Source organism: Erpetoichthys calabaricus, chromosome 14 (genome assembly GCF_900747795.2).
Source record: "Erpetoichthys calabaricus chromosome 14, fErpCal1.3, whole genome shotgun sequence".
NCBI classification, from domain to species: Eukaryota; Metazoa; Chordata; class Cladistia; order Polypteriformes; family Polypteridae; genus Erpetoichthys; species Erpetoichthys calabaricus.
The window spans coordinates 23,837,591-23,858,531 of NC_041407.2; the positions used below are offsets into that span (position 1 = coordinate 23,837,591).

Here is a 20,941-nt window from a genome sequence, read left to right on the forward strand (position 1 = left end):
TAACTCTTTTCTGTCACTGTATAAGCTGACAAATTATGCAGTGCTTCTTACTACTGTAACTCTGTCACCAACATGTATCAAAGGAAGAAGAAGCTTTAATTCAGATTGGATTCAAAATGTTTCATTGGAGGCAAGAACTCAGTTACGATGCTCAAAGCGTCAAAACAAATATAAACATTTGGCCCACCAGTTTGTCAAGGGCTTGGAAAATCCCAGTCCAGAGACTTTCACTAACAGTGGGCTTGTCAAGTCCAAAACCAATGAGTGATACTGTCATGAAGTAAGAAAATCTCATCTCTGACTGATAAGAAAGAGAAAAATGAATGTGTACTGTATCTATGCTAAACATCATCAGATAATTACGGTAAGTACTATGTCTGTTTGAATTCAGGCATAAAAGTATGAATTGGGTTGCAGAAAAGAGGTAAAGTAAATCCTGGTGACCAGCCTCACATAAAGGTTAGTATGACAACATGGCTCATATGCACATGGAATCAGCAGCAAAACTAAAACAATTCAAACAGGTTACTACTTTTACCCTGCATCACACAAAGATGAACACAAGTGAAGCAAGTTGACTTTGTCTCAAAGGCAAACAGATGCTTAGTAACAAAATGTAAACCTCAATTGAACAAAAGCATTCTTTACTAATTACATCAGAAAAAAGGATGATACCAAAGAAAACAACTTATAAATCTCTGTAATTTTTTGTTAATACTATAAATATCACCACAGAACAGCTCCATTGTCTACCACATCCTGTTCAGTCTTTCGTGGATTTACTGCTAAATACCAGCGTGCTTTAACTCACAGGTCATAAGCTGTAATTCAGGAAGTGACACTACACACCTCAAGGAAAGAATCCCCCGTGGATTAATATGTTGGGGAAATTACTTAACCGAACACTATCAACTTAAAACTGTGCAGGAGGTGGGATGGTTTAATGAAAACACAAGAGACAATACTGAAAAGAACAAAAGAAAAACAGGCATTTCTAAAACACTAATGATCCTGTTTCACCCCACTAAAGCTGCACAAATGTGACCCAAGAACTTTACCTCTGTGATAATCTGACAATGTTAAAGAGAAACTGGAATGCAGGCATATGTCAGTATACCTTAATAACATTGAAGTTACTTGTTAATAGTTATAATGAAGGTGTGGTTTGAACCATGAAAGAGTTTCAAATTTGTGTGGATCCTGTATTATTTAGGGCATTTTGATTTTGGTGTGCTCCACAAATCGTCTTTAGGGTATTAGTGTCTCCACTTTGTTATCCTGAGCTGTAACAATAAATTCTTTTAGAGAACCTTTGTAAATGTTAACATCACATTTAAAATGCTTTTTGGTACAATATATATTGCCTGTGCAAATTTTGTTGTGGTCATTAAAAAAATGAATAAGATGAAAACAATTAAAATCAAAGAGATTTTACTCATCGGTATAAATAGTGAAACATTATAATTTTATAATAGTTAATGAAGAGGGAGAGAGAGTGGCATAGCAGGTATATTTGTGCCCACCTTTTTTTTTTATCTGGTGTTATTTCCAGTTTTAATAGCTTCAGTGATTCACATTAGACTGGAATAGATTTAAATCCAACTCGCTTGATGAACAACTGTAAACTGGCCCAATATGTGTGTGGGTTGTACCTTTGAATGTTGAGCCCTACCATGGACTCATTATTTTGGTGATTGAATATATCTCCCCACAATCAGCTGGTAGGAAAATGCTAGTTTATAAAAGATGAAAATGAAAGGATATGTAATGCAGTGTTCAAAAATAAATTCAGCCATAAAATCAGTTCAACTTATTCCTTTACCCTCTACTTCCTGGCTAATGATAAAATGTGACAAGATTTTAAAACTTCATTCATAAAATGAGGTTTAAACAATATATAAATTAAATCTCATGAGCACAAGTACAAAGATAGAAAAGAATCAACGTCCAATATTTTTTGGCAATGTTGCATGAATAAATCAGCTTATGAAAAGTCAACACAAGCAATATTTAAATACAATTAAAGTGGTCAAATTTTTTTAATAGATACTTCTAAAATAACTGCAGAGGGTCTCCTTCTTACTTTTTTTTGCTATTTGTTCAATAACTTCATGACAGACAGACAGACCGACAGACAGTTGTCCCAAGGGGAAATTTTTGCATGTGTGAGAAACTACCACAGTCAGAACACAGCAAATTTTACAAGTCCTTTACTCCATAGTCCCATTATAGGAGATGTATATTTGGGAAACTACCAGAACCACAACATAACACCAGTTTTACAAATCAATCAAGTATGGCACAGTGACAAAGTTGTTAGTGGTGCTGCTTCAAAGCTCAAATATTCCAGCTGTGAGCCTTGGCTTTGACAAGGTTTGTAGAGATCTTGCATGTCCCCCCTTTGTCTGTGATTTTTTCTTTTCTCCCACATCCCAAAGATGTGCATACCAGATTAATTTGGACTCTTAATTGACTTTTATTAGTAAATGGGTGTGTGTACATGTATTCCATCTGGTGCCTCATCTAGAGTTACTTTCTCCAGGCAGATGAAGTGGATAAAGATAAAGGATCGATTAATAAAGCTCACCAAGCTTGTCTGTATAGCAGATAATAGATGTATGGCATCGCATCCTAATTATTTTTGAAATCTGCTTTGTTTCAAAGAAGGTATATAATCAGATTGAGAGGGATGCTAAATGATGCGGAGGATAATACTGGCCACTCTAGTGATGGTGAGTTATGATGATACTAAGGAGGAGAAACTGCAGCATGATTACAATTTTATATACTGTAAAACATAAATGAGGCAAAATGTGAGAGAGGCAGGGAGGAATAAAAGTTGCCGATCAAATGAGGATGAGCAATTAGGAGAAACATAGAACTATTGGGATGAGTAGACAGCAGGAGGAGTCCGGACCAAGTCAGTGTACAGTATGTGGACTGTATGTGTATATTCTTCCCCGGCTTGCTAAGCCCCCAGGTTTAAGTGCACCTTGGGTCACCTGAGGCGCGAATGTGTCTGGTAATAATCTGGTGCTCCGTCCAAGATTTGTTCTTGCTTTGGATGCATCCTGAATTATTTCAGACTACCGCCGACCTAAACTGGATTAAAAAGCGTTTTAAGAATTGATGGATGTGTGTATGATGAGATATACAAACAGATAAGAAACAAAACGAGGGGTGTCGAGCTGCCAACGTGCACTCCGCACTTCCGTAAATCATTACGACGCAGAACACAAGTTTCGATAAACGCCTCGCGTCTTCAAGACGCTCCGCTCCATAGATTACACAAAACAACACTGACAAGCAAACATGCAAAAGATGAGAAAAAGTTTTTAAATCTTAACTTCTTCATCAATAAAAACCTGCCTTACCAAAGCCCTTTACCTTTGGGGGGCGTCATGCGGCTGAATGACACGCCGCTACTTGTTACTGGGACTTTAAAGGAAACACCCAAAGTTGGTGATAACCGATGTGTCTAATACATAAAAGCAGAATTAGGCTCACAAAACACGATCTAACTTGTTTAATAAAGTAAGCCACGTACCTGTGAGTCAACATTAATTCTGAATCCCGAATAAGATGTTAAAATGACTAATTCAAGGACTAAGAGAAGTTCTACTAGACGTGCTTTTCTCTTCTACACTCACTTTAACACAGAGGCAACTTCGCGGTAAGCGTCAGTCAACCCTGGAAGAGGCGGGACGGCAGAAAAAAAACCGAGAAGGTTTACGTTATCCAATCAGAAAACGAGTAGCGTGACATACTTGGACCTCAAAACCGAAGAGGCGGGGCGATTTTCAGATAGCTGTGTCTATCATTGTGTTGGTTTGAGAGCTCGGCAGTTGTCTGAGAAAAGATAACGGCTGATGTAGTTTATTTCGTGTTTGACATATGACCTGCTTTATCGGAATAAAATCGAACTCGAACTGTTACCCAAGGGCAGTATTTTTATTCATGTTTAAGTGTTCAACGCATTTAATTCTAACGAACAGTAAACTTTAGTTTTGTTTATTTTTATTGTTCGAGGAATCGTTGCCAAATTATGTAAAACGTAACACGTATGAGGTTTCACTAATTTTTTGTCAAGCTTCTAATGACATTTATAGAGTAGATTATTAATAACTAGATATTCATTTTGACAAATAGCAAATACTGTATTGCTCAAAGGCTCACACATACAGTTTGTAAATGTACTGTGTGTGTGTGGTGTTAAGTCTACGTAACCTTACAGCAATTTAGACTTTTGTTGATTCCAGTTAAATCTTGTCAGACGATTATTAATCTTTAATAAATTGTCGTAACCAAAAATTTTTGAGCAAATAATCAGAAATCACTCGTGTAAACCTTTTGTTGCATACTCGAGCCCACGCCACACTTTGTGGAAGCATATAGATTTACTTTCAACGGTGACACTCTTTAGATAGCACTCTACCAACTTTGCACACGTTTTTTTAGCATTTCTAGACTGTATGTTGTGCATAATCCTCTTGGGCAAGTCCACAGTTTGTCTACAAGATTGAAATCTAGTTTCTGACTTGCCGTTCCATGAGTTGGTCCTTGTTTGATTTGGCTGTGTACTTTGGGAACTTATAAACTCGAAAGGTGAAATTTGTTTTTAAATATTCTGGCTGACAGATTTTATACCAAAATATCTGGATGTTCGTTTTTGTGAGTAAAGGCTTTCACCTAGCCGCTCTAACCTTAGCTCAGCCATTGATGAATGTTCCAATTGTAATATGAGGGTATTAAGTGACGGATTACTGACATAAATTCCTACGTCTTCTTTAGGTGTGGCCTTGTCTTCTTGTAACCTCCTTGAAGATCTTTCTCCTTGGCTGGTTATCAGCCTTGCAGTGACATCCTTATCGTTCCAGTATTTTAGTGGTGCTTTATTTGCTCTTTGTATTAATTAAAATCTTCAATGTGTTCCATTATTTTTGTAAATCCTGAAAAGTTTTTTATACTGTTATCCTGATTTATATGAAAATGTATTATAGAAATAAATATTGTTGTTGTAGTTTATCTTTTACCACTAAAATCCTATAGATATTTTGTTAGCTTCTTTTGATTCATGATTAGTTTTGCATTATGCAACAAGAAGAACACAGTGATGTCTTTTAATAGTAACTGATATAATTTAGTGCAGTCAAAATCACCTGCATTAATATTAGGTGAAGACAAATTACTTTGGTACATGATTTGAAATGTGGTTGGTTATTTTGCGAACACAAGTTACAAACGTTATTAGAAAGGGAGTGAACACTTACATAAGCAAGGCATTGGAATTGTTTTGTTTTTAATTAGTTTTCCCAGAAATTATATACTTGTTTTTCATTTAAATATTGTTGTTTTTAAGATTTTGTAATAATGATGGAAATGGCTGACATATTTTGTCTTGTTTTCACCCATTACATGGACAAAAGCTAAAATTTTAGCAAAGGTGTATGGGCTTTTGATATTCCTTGTAATTTCTGTGCCATCCTCAGGTTGATTGGTATTTTTTCTTTCTAAAATCATATTGTATAATCAGATAAGGCTATGAAGGGGAAAAATACAGAAAGTATACTGCAACACATGCACATTTAAAATAAGAAATGTTTGCCTTGAACTTTCTGTCCAGATTTGATTTTGATTTGATACACTATGTTAATCCCCAAGGGGATATTGTCTTTTCACATGACCTTTAGGGGTCAGAGCGCAGGGTCATCTATTGTACAGGGCCCCTGGAACAATTTTCAGGTTAAGGGCATTGTTCAAGGGCCCAATGGAGTAGGATCCCTTCTGGCAGTAATGGGATTTGAACCAGCAACCTTCTAGATGACAGTCAGTTGCCATAAAAGCCTGGCCTCATTCAAATAAAAACTGACTGCTTGTCTCTTTAACCATTAATTAAGTTTCTTAATCTTAAAAATATACAGCAGGATCACAGATGGATTCTGAAGCATTAGTAAAAGAATAACTGTTTGGACAGACAAATGGTGAGTTTTTAATTAAATATTTCTTGAATGATCTTCTAGTTTTGTTTGAATTCTGCTATTTGTTTTGTGAAACAGTTTGTGATGGTGTCCTCTGTGAAGTGCGTAATGTAAAATAAACATTAATGATCGATTGGACATATGCAATAATACAGCAAAATAGCATGTACAAACTAAAAAAAGTGCAAAGAGTATAGGGGTCATAATAGATTTACTGGGCGGTACATTTGTTAGCTCTGTTGATTCACAGTTCCAGAAAAATGCATTTGAACCCATACAAGTTACTTCTTTAGTAGTTTGCATGTTTGCCTTTTGAGATTTTCTCTAGGTGCTCTGATTCTTGTTCCAAAAATGTATGTGTTAAATACATTTTAAACTCTTTTGAACATATGTTTTTGAATGTGCCCTGTGACTGAATGTTGTATACAGTTTGTGGTTGGTATCTGCGTTTTACTCATTGTCACCAGAATAAATGCCAGCTTTTTTAAACTCATTCAAAAATGGATATGTGAATGGACAATTGATATAGAAAACAAATAATGAACTTTTTAAAGCATTGGGCCTTGACAGTACTTGGATGGGAGACCAACTAAGAATGGCCTGGGTTGCAGAATTGCTTCTGGAAGAGTTGTTGTATGTAGTCAGTTAGGGATATTTACTCAGTGGTCTCTGTGTGGATCCCAATGCCCCAGTGCAGTGAGTGAGATACTGTGCTGTAAACACTGGTGCCGTCCTTCAGATGAGATGTAAAACTCAAGTCCTGACTCTCTATGGGCGTAAAAGATCCCTGGGTATCCTCTCGCAAATGTAGAGTGTACCCCAATGTCCTGTATATCACTGCTTCATCCATTCTGGCCTCCTAATCATCCCTTGCCTCTAAGTGGCTGACGATCTCTCCCACCCTTCACCACTTATTAGCTAATGTGTGCTTAGCATACTGGAGCAAGAATGGCTGCTGCCATATAATACAGGTGGGATACTGCACATTGGTAGTGGGTGAAGTGGCTCTGCTATGTCTATGTAAAGTGCTTTGAGCATCTAAGGAAAAGCTCAACAGTATGATTATCTATCTATCTATCTATCTATCTATCTATCTATCTATCTATCTATCTATCTATCTATCTATCTATCTATCTATCTATCTATCTGTCTATCTATCTGTCTATCTACCTATCTATCTATCTAATGACTGGTTTGCTTTTCGAAAATAGTATTTTTAATGTCCAACTCTTTGTCACACTTAATAAAAAAATGAAGTTTGTGTAAATGTCATAATCTATACTGATAGGTGTACTAATCTATAAATGAGAATCATGTTCTTCTTCATTTATACCAAATGTATTTTTTCCATAAGTAAATAGTTTTTATACTATATAAATTAGGTAATGATAAAATTAATTCCTGAATATAATGGTGTAAAACTGGAAACTGTTAATTTTGACTATGCCTGGTAATGTATCCTGGATGGCCCCTTCAGAATTACAACTTTTGCTAATATACTTTTACTAGCTCTCTGAAATTCAGACAAAATTAGTTCATTTTTGTCACATCCTTTAGGCTGTGAGAGCATAGTGAAATTTTTGTGCAGTTGTTGAAGGGGTTGGGGGCCAGGGAAATATATACCGGCAATAAGACATAAAGATGATAAATAAATAAGAAAATACAATAAATAACAGTAGCTGAAGAATGGCTTAATTTGCACAGAGCAAAACAGAACTGTACAGATGTATAAATTGTATTAAACAACAGTAGGGAATAAAGTACAGATGGCAGTACACACGTAATATACAGTAGAACTAGACATAAACCAGCATGTGGGTAACATCAGGTTACCGAGAGTTTAGTGATCTTATGACCTGTTCGAATGACCAGCTTAAGGGTGAATCATGTACTTGAGTACACCACCAACAGCAACAATGTATTTCTTGTATAAGAAGACATTTTGGGAAGGGTAATTTCTGAGAGAAGCCCCCTTCCAGGAAGGTTACGTGCGATGGGTGTCAAAAAATTGGATAAATGCAACACACTAAACAGAGCACAATTGATCCTCTTCACAGACCTAGATGGCTAATCTATTTTTGCCACCTCAGAACCCCCTTAATGCCCACCAGTAGACATTACGGGAAAGCGCTTTGAAGTCTGAAGCCAGGAAGCACATTTTTAGGCAAAGAGTTGTGGGAACAAACTACAAAAATGCAGTTGAATCAGAAACCTTGACACTCTTTAAGAAGTATCTGAGTAAGACAGTGGGACATTTGGCTGTTATCTTAACAAATTAGTTTGAAGGACTGAATGGTCTCCTCTCATTTGTCTGTTTTCTTATCTTCTAAGAAGCTGTCCCTGAAGCGGATGGATCATGTGGTGAGGCACTGGTAGTGTTTACCAGAAGGCAGAAGTGAAAACGGGATGAGCTGGATGGATAGCATCAAAGATGATGGATTCAGCCTTCCAGCAGATGGTATGAAGGTGATTTTAGACTTTGGAGAAGCTTGTGATCCTTAAGTCAAGTTACCAAGCTACACCATGAAGGTTTACAAGTATTTTGGTTTCCATCTCAAATAGTTTTTGTCTTTTCAGGAGCGATCGCTGAGCTTTTTGGAAGACGTAAAGTTCAGAGAATTAACGTTTGAATTCAGACACTGTTGTTTGAGTGGTTCAGATTTAAGGATGATGAGTTTTTTGTGCTCTATGAAAAAATGCTATCAGAGTTTCAATTATTTAATCTATTGTTTCGATCCGCTTGTGATTACATTTTGAAAAATAGATAGTTGAAGATATAGTGTTGGAAGGAAAATATTTTAGTGATAAATGTAAATTATCTTTCCACGATACCACTTTTAACGTTAAATTATATCTCTACCTAAGTCTTTGTAAACAAGATAACTGATACTGTAATTGAGATATATGAAGATGTATTTAAAGATTAATGCATACGTTGTCATACATGTTTGTAAAATCAATTAATATCAATAAAGTTATTTAAAAGGCGAGGTTACAACTTCATGACGTCAGAGGAAGTCCGCTAACACTACCTTTTTTTTTTGCATTCTTCCGTATATGCAAAGCAGTGTGACGTTTACCGGCAAAGAAAGCCTTCTGATTGGACAGCTGAATGACTGGCGAAGGGCAATGAAGATTGGCGCCATTTCCAGGCTGTGTTGTTCTCGTTAGGCGCAATTTTAAATCTGACAAGTAACTATGGCGATTTGGTGAATTATACTTTAAAAAAAAAATATTACCACTTTTGTCTGCCTTAAGAACTACGGGAATGGTTAATGTTTTTATCGTTGGAATTTTGTGAAGAGCTATTGCAGTGGCTCGTTGAGCCTTCCGCGGGAGCTAAGCGGCTATGAAGCTGCAGAGGGCTGCTGACGCCAGGCCACCCCTGAATTTGAGTATCGGCACAAAGGGAAGAGAAGCGACAGCAATTTTGGTAGGTGTACATTAGTAAGAGACTAACCGTTTTTTTGTCTTCTGTAACACGGTGTCGGAACTGAATATATTACTAATGCTTCATATTGACATACGGTTTCTACGGAAAGTCGAATTCCATTGCACTCCTCGCCTCGTAGCCCCTGTTCAAGGTGCCATTGCTTCATATGTCAACAGTTCCCACATTGAAGCCTTGTCTCCCATACGTGCCATGAATCTCGCCCCCTTTTCCTCATGCCCCCGTTATAAAAATTCCCCTCTCCCCACCTCATCCGTATCAGTGGTTGAGATGTAGAGAGCATTTAAAACAAAAAAGAAAAGTCCCGTAACTGATTATCTTGGAAGAAGGCGCCTAAAGTCTTGCGCAGAGCAGCTTAGTTTTTTACTTTATTTTTAGGTTGTCATTAGAAACCGCAACCGTTTACAAAACGGTGGAAACAGACTACTGTATTTCCAGTAACTGAAAACAAATCCCCCTAAAAACCTTGAAAAACTTAAGACCTCTGGCTCTTTCAAAAAAAAAAAAAACTGTAAAGAGGAATTTAACAGAAAACACAGGGTTTATTAGATGCACTTCAAATCGCCTGCCTTTCTAATAAAGATGCTTAGGTTGTCATATCAACATTTCAGTCCTTTACTAAGAAAGTTTTGAAATTGGGTACCATTTAAATAAATTTTAATTCTGTATGCTTTCAACTCTTTACATTGATGAAAACAAAAAAAAATAGAAATTTGAGTAATGCATATTCTTTAAGTAGTGCAGTCTTATATAAAAGGTATGAGTAAAGTTTTGCAAAAATTTTCAAATCTGGTCATTTTTTTAATTGAAAGTAAATACTGCTGCTGAGGTAGTACAATGAAAAGTTATAAACACCAGTAAATGTTAATCGAATAAGCAGTGAAAAACTGTACATAAAAGTATTAAAGATTAAATAAACATTCAAATAGAAAGAACATTAATGTGGTCTTCTGTATGAAATAAATAAGCCATACATTGAAAACTATTCAGAAAAGTAACACACAAACAGATCACTAACACACTTAAAGGCTATTCAAAAATGCAAACAATGCACACTGCATTTTTCTGTAAACTGACTACGATGTTTTTGTAACTTTCCAAATTTTTTGCATGGAAGACTAGCTCGACAACGTATCTTTATGTGAAGTGTTCACTGAGGCACAAAAAAATTATAGCGCCTTACATTATGTAGCAAATGTGTTGAAATATAATTTAAAAACAAAAAAAACTTTTTAACCAGTAGAAAAATACAAATATCATATCCCTACTTCAAACACACCAGTTTAAATGCTTATACTGTACTGATTGTTTTGGAAATTCAGAAATAAGATGGTCTTTGTATTGACTCATGTGTCGGTCCTTCCAAGTTTTTTTTGCTAAATTGGTTATATTAGCCCTTTTAATTAGTATTACGTGGAAACAAATCTTGTATACAGACTTGAATATATTTTATGATTCTCTGTGCTTCGGCTTTGCGCCAAATAAGTATTTACTCCAGATTCTCTTATTGTCAATAATTGTCACCAAGTGTGAGGTGAAGGCTCCAACACTGCTGAAGTTGCCATCTTATTAACACCAGTGAGTGTGTGGAAACAGGGCTGCAACTCTAGCAGTGCCAATTGGTAGACTACGAAGTTCAACTTTGAAATGCCAGCGAGAACTGGAAGTGCATTCGTAATGTAGACTGTGGAATTGATACCATGAAAAAAAGAGTTTCAAAGCAATTTTAAAAATGTTACAATTGATACTTATTGATATTTTGATATGACAACACTATGAGGTACAGAGGATACAAATGTCACTTTGCTTCATTGGTTTATGACCACGTGAAGGGCACGAAGACTCACAAAGGCTAATATCTGTAGACTTCTTGCCACCGTTTTTAACATTTTTCCAGCTCTACCTTTTGCAGTGATTCTTATATAACACTTGTAATTTAGACTTCAGTTTGGTATGGTGGGTGACGAAGAACCACTGCTAAAATGTTAGTTTGACATGCTGTCCTCGTCTACAGTGTCCCCATAGGGTTGTGTTCTTTCACCTCTTTGTAAATCTTCTACAAAAATGGTTGTTGCAGTAAATTTAAAGCAGGTTCGTCTTAAAATTTTCTGATGACTCAGTGATTGTAAGACTACTAAATGAGAATCAAACAGTGTCAGTTTTTGGTACGCAAAGATGTCTAGCTTTTGACACAAGTTCAAACATTTGTAAAATCAGCATGGAGAAACCTTGCAGCTCATCCTCCATTTTTTTGTTTAAAATGCCTTCATGTGGAAATGTAATTTTCCGTGTGTTTGTAATTTTGCTTTATTTATTTATTTGCAAAGGTTTAATGAGCAGCCAGATATGGTGAGCATAGTGGGCATGGCAACACTTGTGGAAGACTTTGATACTCAGGTATTTTGCATTGATCTGTTATGAAAATTTCAAATGCAAGTAAGTGGAGTCATCTCACATACTTGTGACATGCTTGTCATTAAATGCTTCTTTTTAATTTACTTTCATTTACCTTCTTGTTGCTTTCTTTTTGAGAAAATCTGACATTTTCATCTTCACAAAGCTTGTCCTTCCCTCCTTCATGTTTTAGGACTGTAAGAAGCGAAAAAAAGAAGGCGATCATGCACCTGTTAAAACCATCACAAATTATTTCATGCCACTGGCTAAAGTCGAGAAAGCATTCTCGCCACCCAAGTCCAATAATATTATGGACTATTTTAAAAAAACATCTCCTGCCAACAACAAACATGTTGTACAGGAAAAAGTTAAAGAAAACCAAGAGAAGCGTGATGTGACAGTCAAGGATGACAGGATACCAGTAAGAGGGGTGAGAAGCCTACGAAGAGGAAGAAATGTGACTAAAAAAGAGAATTTCAGCAAACAAATTGACAGCATTGAGGAGAACACTGATGAGGTCTCTGATGTGAACAATGATTCCCGTGATAATGGCTTGACTGTGGGATCTAGCATCTTGGGTAGTGAGACAGCTGCCTTGCTGGCTGAGATCTGTGCAAACAGTTATGACTTACAAGAAGACAAAAACTTAAATGAACAGCCAAAGACTGCATTGAAAAGTAAGACAATGAAAAAAACAAAGAAAATGCAGAGAAAGCCACAACAGTTAGAGACCTCTTCCAAGGTTTTAATTAAAGAGCCGTTAGAAAATAAAGACAGTAATGAAAGCTCCAGAGTGACATTGCTTCCACCTCATAATGAGTGTAGGAAATCAATGTGCAATTCCAGCCTGGATGTCAATGTTGATGAGACGTCCTGTCTAAATGACAGCATTGTTACCATCTCCTTTGAGGATTTTTTGGAAAGCCAAAAGGAAGTTGATAATCTCTCATCACCAGACAGGTCTTTGGTTAAGTCATCTGATGATAAAGATGGACAAAAAAGCTCTCCCAGTCAAGTTTCTCCAAGGACTCTTACCATTCAGGCCCAAGTTCATTCTCTTGCTGCAAGATCTACCGGTGCAAAAGCTCAGAAGAAAATTGCATCTATTTTCATGAAAAAGAGGGATGTGGAGGCTGATCCAGTCGAAGTTCTGCAAGTGGACCCTCTAATAACCAAAACAGCTGAGCAAGTTTCAAAAAGAAAATCAAATGTAGTTGTAGATGAGGAGGCACTAGAATTGTCTGTTATTGAGACTTCAACAAGCTGTCTGTCCAAACCCAAATGCACCCCAGCTGAGAAGAAACAGTTCATGAATGTGTTTAAACAGCCACCACTGGATGTAGCTAAGAACAAACAAAAGAAGGTGCAAAGAAATCCAAAAGTGCCTATAGAAAAGGTCCCAAAAGAGCTTGAGGTAACAGAAAATACCACAGAAGAGACCGCTGTCACAAATGTTCTTGATTCAGACGTTTCTGGTAGCAGTGGTAATTGGAGCAAAGATGTGCAATGTGTGAAAGAGAACACATCTGCTCAAAAAGGAAAATCATTAAAGAGGAAGGGCAAGAGAAATGTAGGTAAAGTATCTTCAATAGATGATGTGGCTCCAAAAGTGCTGGAGAAGACACAAAAACCAGAAGACCGCAAAACTGAAGAAAAAGAGATTATGCAAGAAGCAAATCTTGTTTGTACAGTGTCTTCGAGAAGGCTGACAAGAGGTCAAGCTAAGAGTGATGCACAGAACTTAACTAGTCTGAACAAACGTAACAAAGAGAATTCAGATGTCTGTTCAAGCCTTGTAGGAGATTCCCCGGTACAGATGTCAACCCCTAAAACAACGAAGAAAGGAATTTATAGATCCGAGATGATAACTGCTCCGGATGAATCCCAGTCTCCAATCAGGTATTACAATATTTATATTTAATTTTCCATTTTTATTTAGTCAGCTTTTAGAAAATCAAGACCTGTGGTTTATAAAATGTTTCCATGGTGTTCCCCAGGGTCTTACAAATTTCTGTTTGAAATTTCAGCATGATACCTATGTACATACATAAGTAGTTAGATTATAGAAGGGGATTGGAAAGAAAAAAGACATATGTTGTCAAAATAATACAGCAGTTCTGAATTTCAAAACAAAAAAGAAGTGCACTGTGTGGCATTCCTTTAATGCTGTTCATTTGTTTTTGTTTTTTTTCATTTGGCTTTAGGATGCGATTTACTCGTGTATTTCCACGAAGATTGCTGAACTCTGGGGGAGAAGACACAGAAACATTACTAAAGGTAGGCAAGGTAATTTTGTGGGTGTCTTATCACTGCAGCATATATACAGGATTTGAAATTGTCATGTGTTTAAAAAAATATATATTTGCCTTGTAGAAAGCTGACGCAAAGAAAAATACACTGAAAGCCAAACAGCTGGTGGAGAAAGCAAAAGCCATGCAACAGAGCAAGTGTAAAACAACGCAGGATAAAGATGTGTGTTTGAGAAGATCTTCTCGAGCTCGTCAGCAAAGCAAGGTTACTCCTGATGAGATATATCAAAATACACAAGATATATGCTTTCGGGTCTGTTTTACCGAAATGGAATTCTGTAGGAGCAGCTTAATATCTGCGGTTATGACTTTGCCACTTAATCTGCATTTATAAATTCACTTGCATTTTACTAACCCCTAATTGGCATAAAGTAATTGCATAATATTATTTATTAAAGAGGGTACCAAACACTTTGTAATCACTATCTCAAATCTCAAAATGAAATATTGCAGAATATCTACTAGTTTCCCAACAATTTAAAGTTTATGCCTGCACTGCCCTCTTTCAAGTCATCTGACTGTAGGCAGGAAGTGTGGTGGTGTGCTTAAAACACTGGACCCTAAGGCTGCTAGTTCACTCCTCACCTTAGATGTATAGTTTGACCCTGGGCACATCACTTAACCTACCTGTGCTCTGACTTTATAAAAAAAAAAATACAATACATTTTAAAAAAGCCAAATAAAAACTATTGGTTCTTATTAGCTGTAAATTGAGAATTATGTTTGTGGAGAAATCTGCAGGAGCTTGCATAATGTTGAAGGTTTGTGTTTTTTGGTCGCTTTCCATAGAACTCCCTTGTCTTGATAGAAGATGGTGATTTCTCCAAGGAACAACAAAATGGGAAAAAACTGCGAAGCCTGAATGAAGTATTGGGTAAAAGCAAATGCCCCAAGACCTCCACAGGTAAGTACAGGTGTTTTTTAAATTTTTAAAGCTCAATATATATTGTGTGTATGTGTATCTACATACAGTATGAATAAAATATATAATATAAACTTGTATGTAATTTACATATATATGTAATTTACATATAAAATTTATATTAATATGTAATTATTAATTTATTTAAAAATAGTAACTTTATAAACACTTCGACTAGTGGGTGACATTGCTCACTCGCAGATTCAGTATCCACATTTCAAACCAACATCTGGGCAGTATCTGTCTGTGTGGAGTTTGCACTTCTTAAATGCCTAGATATTCTGTTGGGTACTTCGGTTTTCGTGTCACATCCCCAAAGACTTGCAGATTAGATTAAGTGGTGATTCCAAATTGACCCCTGTGTGGAGGATGTGCGTTTGAGTTGGTCTTTCAATATACTTGGCATCATGTCAAGGTCAATTTTCTGATCAGCACCCTTGAGTTGAATTTTTCAGTTTTGTAAATATAAGGAATACGCACAGTATTAAGTAAATATAAACAGTGAAATATATACACTTAAATATAAATATCTTGTTTTTCCAACCACGTCTAAAATTATATTTTTACTACTTGAGTATTAAGATGGAGCACATGTACTGTTGGTTTTAAGTGCAGTAAAGAACTATTTGATTAAAAGTGGATACTGGAATGACTTCAGAAACATAAAGAAAGTGTTTTGTTGATAAGGTGGTACAAAAACTAACTGTGCAGTTAGTCAATAAGACCTCTAAACATTTTAAAAGTTTTCAGTAAATAATTTTATGTAAATGAGTTTTCTAACTTTTTACAACTCTGTGCCTACATAGGTCACAGAAACGTCTATGGCATTTAACAGAACTTAACTATCTTGATGAAAACATAATTGCTTGTTTAAACCTGAATAATAATGAAGTCTGGTAATCGCACATGCTTCTTGACAAACACCTTTAAGTGATTAGGGAAAGAGCTATCTAATAAGAATCTCATGAAAAAAAGAAAACCAAACCTTACATTTGGCTCTCAAATTTTCCATACAGTGGAGGCATGAGTGCTTAATTTTTCAACATAACTAGTAAACCACAGAATCCTAAATCTTTCTGACTTGCTTAATGATAGGGCTGGTGTTTGGCCAGTTGTTAATGCTGGCTGTTGTACTCCAGGGAAAAAAAGCTGACAAAGAAGGACTGGCTCAATAATAAGTTTATTTTTTTATATTCTAAGAAATGGCATTGGAAATCTCTTAGCATTGTCTGAAAAAATAAGGTATGGTATTTTGACATAACATGAAGCTAAAATTCACAATATATATAAATTTTTTAAACAATTTTAAGGCACTTTCTCAAGATACGCCTGCATGGCTGTTTTGCCCTTCTGTGCTTAAAATTGAAAGGACCTCTTCACTCAGGTTTATGAAATGATTTACAGTCCAGGGGCCTCATGTATAAACGGTGCGTACGCACAGAAATGTTGCGTAAGAACGTTTCCATGTTCAAATGGCGATGTATAAAACCTACACTTGGCGTAAAGCTACGCACTTTTCCGCGGTACCTAATACCCTGTCGTACGCAAGTTCTCCGCTCGGTTTTGGAGACTGCCGGCACCCAGCGTCAAAGCAGTGCTACTGTTCCTGTGTGGTTACCCTTTCTTACATCCACATCCACGACAGCGGCTTTATCAAATACACTGAAATTAACCGCATATCGTTCATAAATTTAATGCATCTGATTATAATTAACCTGTAACACTATAATGGTCTACAGAATGGTCAAACTATTCTAAATAGCATAACTGTTTTAGCGTTGTTACTCTCACTGCACCTTCTTCTTCTTCTGTCAGCTGCTCCCATTAGGGGTTGCCACAGCGGATCATCTTTTTCCATATTACTCTCACTGCACCACTTGGAGTATTTATATCGCTGTATCTGAGTGTGAATCACAGATCTACAGCGATTGGAAAGAGAATTATCGGTATACAGCATCAAGCACTCGCTGCCTCAGCCATTCGCTATTTGAACTGCACTCATCCGACCAACGCTTCACAGCCTTTCCTATTCAGACCTCACGGTTCACAAACAGTTTCATCCCAAGAACTATACACTAACTCAATCAGTCCATCAAATGCTCCTTGTAGAACTCTTTGTACTTGCAAGTTACCATGAGGTAATTGTACTTATGATACAGTTACAATATTGCACAACCTGAGCCACTTTATAAAGCGCGTATTTACATATGATGACGATATCATTTTTAAGATGAAATGCAGCAAAATATGTTAATTTTATTATATAGATAAAACTTTAACTACACGGTGCTGCAGTGCTAGCGAGCTTGAGCTTCATTCACGGATTGTTCCTGCCTCACGCTGTATTCATGCTGTGGCTGGCGCGACACTGGAAGGATAGATGGGTAGAGTAATTAAACATTACGAAGATATTTCGATGTTCCTTAAAAGTTTTGAAGAATCGGCGTTCTAAGCTTACAGATGGCTTAACGTCTATTACAGAGCTGATTGTGTGGCGATTGGGTATTTGGAGAAAGAAAAGTAAGGACAGGAATTGGGGGTTAGTGCGTTTGAAAAAGACAGTACTTCTGTAATAAAGCATTTCATTGAAGGTCACGCATGGCGCAGCAAGCATCTTGCTGTAAGACATGAACAATTACTGCGCCACCGTGTTGCCATGTTTAATAATATGCTTTAACTTATATCGTCATGAAAATGATATCACGTATACTTCTCAGTATTTTAATTATTCAGAGAGCTGTAATATTACGAACGTAATGGATTCTTTGTCCTGTCAGAGGAAGAGCACGTAGTGATTCAGGCACATAGAGCACATATAAGATCAAATACACAACGAAGCATTTAACATGCTACTTTAGTTACGATGGGATTTGAGAAACTAGTAAACGATTTTAAGATGAAGTTTATGATGTTCTACTTTAATGATAAAATAAACTACGTGATTAAAGTGGAAATTCCGAGATTAAAGTTGACATTTCGTGCTTTTTTCACACTGTGTGCCTTTTTTTTTTCACTGTACCCTAATAAGCTTTCATATGACACTCAGGCGGTGGGCTACGAGTCACCTTTTCACGCCGACTTTGATATGGGACTTATTTTTTTATTTCGGGCACTGTGCGACTTTGTGAACTTGAGCTTTCGAGTTTCTCTGACACTCTGTCACTCGATCAACTTCCTTTTGTTGATTATACCACTGTTTAAACCAACAAATACCAAATGGAGGCAAAGAAAAACTTACTATTTGTTGAAATTCTTCTATTTTTCCTCGTACTTTTGCCATTGCCTTTTCACAGAACGCTGGGCTTAAGGGCTATTTATATTGATTTGCATATTCAAAGAGGAGTTGGGGCGGGACAGCAGGTGCGTGCACGTGCGTTTATTTCCATGCTGAGCTGGATTTATGTAGTGGAAGAATGTGGAAGTTGGTGAACGCACAGATTCCTGCATCTGGATTTTTCTGTGCGTAAGCACATTTTGGCTTTTGTGCTTACGTCATGTTATAGTGTGAATTCTACGCACGGCGTTATGCATGAGGCCCCAGCTGAATTGGGCATATGGAGCAAGGAATTAGTCCTGCAGGTGGGTTTTGAATTTTTGCAGATACTTTTTTTATTCATCTTCAAAAAATATGACATTCTGAAATAAATCCACAGGTCACTAGCTTATACATTTGGTCCACATTATCAGTGTTGTTTTAATTATTGCTGCCTTAATTTTTACTTTGGTCTTGGAAAAGCTGTCACTGTGTTTTTACTTAAAGGCTACTGTAAAGTCCAATTTTTATGACTGAGAGTGCCTGAAACATTAACAGATTTAACAAGGCATTCAGTATTGCCAAAACTGTTTGAGACTTCAGATTTTGAGCCATATTAAAAAACTGAGTAAGCACCTTATCTCCACAAAGACATTGTACTTCAGTGTGCAAAAGAAGCTGAACATGATCACTGCCCTTTTCTTCAGATGCAACTTAAATAAATATGACTGGCTTTTTATGAAGTTGAAGTTCACACACTCTTACGATCTTCTGACAAATTGTTGGCAGCTAATGCTTACCTATTTAAATTTTAGTAAACCGATATCACAAGTAGTGCCACAGCTTTCTCACACATGATGAGCTTCCTGTGTTGCCCTATCATTGCTTCGGCTTCATCGTTGATCAACCGCACACATTTTGACCTTTCTATTCAATTTGACATAATAAACTCATTTAAGACACCACAAATGTCTTCAATGGTAGAAAAATATTGGTAATGGCATACATATAAAGATTTTCTGGAATTCATCATGTTTTTACCTCACTTCCAAAGATTTTCAGTTTAATTAGCTTGGTGAGTTTGCAGCACACAAAAGTGATTCTCCTGCACTCAATAACAGCTGCTGATTTGCTTTGTGTGTCATACTTTTAACTCATCATTCAAAAGCCTTTTCTGAAAGTGATAGATTTAGCTGGTTGTGAGCCTTTTCCTTTAATATTACAACAATAATTTCATTTTTGAGCGGACATTTGAGGCTTTGGTATGCGGTAAATTGAATGAAAGACTACATGATAGGGTACATCAACATATTTAGTTTGTTTGTCTCCCATACCACCTAATTCAAAAGTTTTATTCCTGCTGTGATATTTAAGTTAGCTCCCAAAACTCCAGTAGACTTGGACACATTCCAGCTACCAGTTTCATCTTAATTGGGGCTGCATCACACAGGGTGAAAATCACTGATTAAAACAAAGATATGTACAGGGCAATGTATTATTTCTTCTTCTTTGATACATGCTGCATACCCTTTGGAAAATCGACTGAAAATTGTTTGAGTTTGATCAAAATGGAGTTTTAGAGAGCCCTCAGACATAAAATAGAATACAGGAGAAACCAAAGTAAATTCACATCCATCTTGCCTGCTGATTCAAGATATGTGTGCATATGGAAGTTTCCAGTGGATGTAAACAAGACTCAATGGAAGATGCATTAATGAGATTTTTTTTTTTGTTTGTTTTTACCAAAACAGATATTCTCATACATTTACATACATTTCATTTGAATTCTTGCTCCAAAATAACAGTGGAAGATTTGGAAATGATTAATGAACCAGGAATGTTAATGTAACATCTTTCAACATTATTATATAGCTGTAATTTCTAGGATGAATGACTTAGACCGGCTGGCACTCTACTTCCTCCTGGGTTATACTAGATTAAAGTAATGAGTTTTTGGCCTACATTTGAACGAGCATTCCTATTACAAAAAAGGCAGATCATTGTGATTTGGATGTTACATTATTTGGAATCTTAACTTTTTCCTTTGTTCCTCTCCCCCCCCCCCCCCCCCCCCCCCCTTCTTGCAGACTCCAAGGTTGCTCCAATTTTTCTGGGAAAAAAGTCCACTAAACCCTCTGTTATCTCCATTTTTGATGACAGCAGGTAAGTAAGGAGCTAGCTTTGAAATTGGTAAATAAATTTCAGAAATAGAACTGCTGCAGATGCATCAAAAAATAAAATACTTTGGTGCTGCTCTGTTGAAACTGCTCAATGTTGTCTCTTTTTTGAAGATAGTATATCAATCTGGTTTGGCATTATGTGCTTTATGTTTTGGACACTGACTTTCTGTCTTAGAAGCAATCTACTGTCCTATATAGATGTTTGTACAATGTTACTGTCTTAATTTACAGAATTATATAATTTTGAAAAGTCATTCTCGGTTTTTTAAACTCTGTAGCCATATTTTTAAAATTGCAGCATATATGTGTATGCAGGATTTAAAAAATGTCAATCGTGTTCGTCATTTTATTGACAAAATTGTTTTACATGTAAATTAAACAAAAGGGCAAACAGTCTTTAATTAGGAGAAGTGACTATAGTGTATTTGCTGAGATGGTTATGCTTTTTAGTTAC

General features: G+C 36.4%; 2 protein-coding genes across 2 annotated transcripts in view; one reads left to right on the forward strand and one right to left on the reverse strand.

The window, feature by feature from the left end:
• Positions 1-3,694, reverse strand: part of crlf3 (cytokine receptor-like factor 3) — a 45,061-nt gene extending 41,367 nt beyond the window's left edge. The window contains exon 1 of the mRNA XM_028819032.2: positions 3,548-3,694. The gene's annotated coding sequence lies outside the window, so the exon portion shown is untranslated. The remainder of the gene's footprint in view (positions 1-3,547) is intronic.
• Positions 3,695-9,080: 5,386 nt separating this feature from the next.
• atad5a (ATPase family AAA domain containing 5a) overlaps positions 9,081-20,941 on the forward strand; it is a 30,398-nt gene continuing 18,537 nt past the window's right edge. Inside the window, exons 1-7 of the mRNA XM_051918935.1 lie at positions 9,081-9,411; positions 11,757-11,826; positions 12,017-13,722; positions 14,028-14,100; positions 14,197-14,433; positions 14,922-15,036; positions 20,395-20,470. Of these exons, the coding sequence (XP_051774895.1) occupies positions 11,776-11,826; positions 12,017-13,722; positions 14,028-14,100; positions 14,197-14,433; positions 14,922-15,036; positions 20,395-20,470 (2,258 nt within the window). The 5' untranslated portion in view covers positions 9,081-9,411; positions 11,757-11,775. The remainder of the gene's footprint in view (positions 9,412-11,756; positions 11,827-12,016; positions 13,723-14,027; positions 14,101-14,196; positions 14,434-14,921; positions 15,037-20,394; positions 20,471-20,941) is intronic.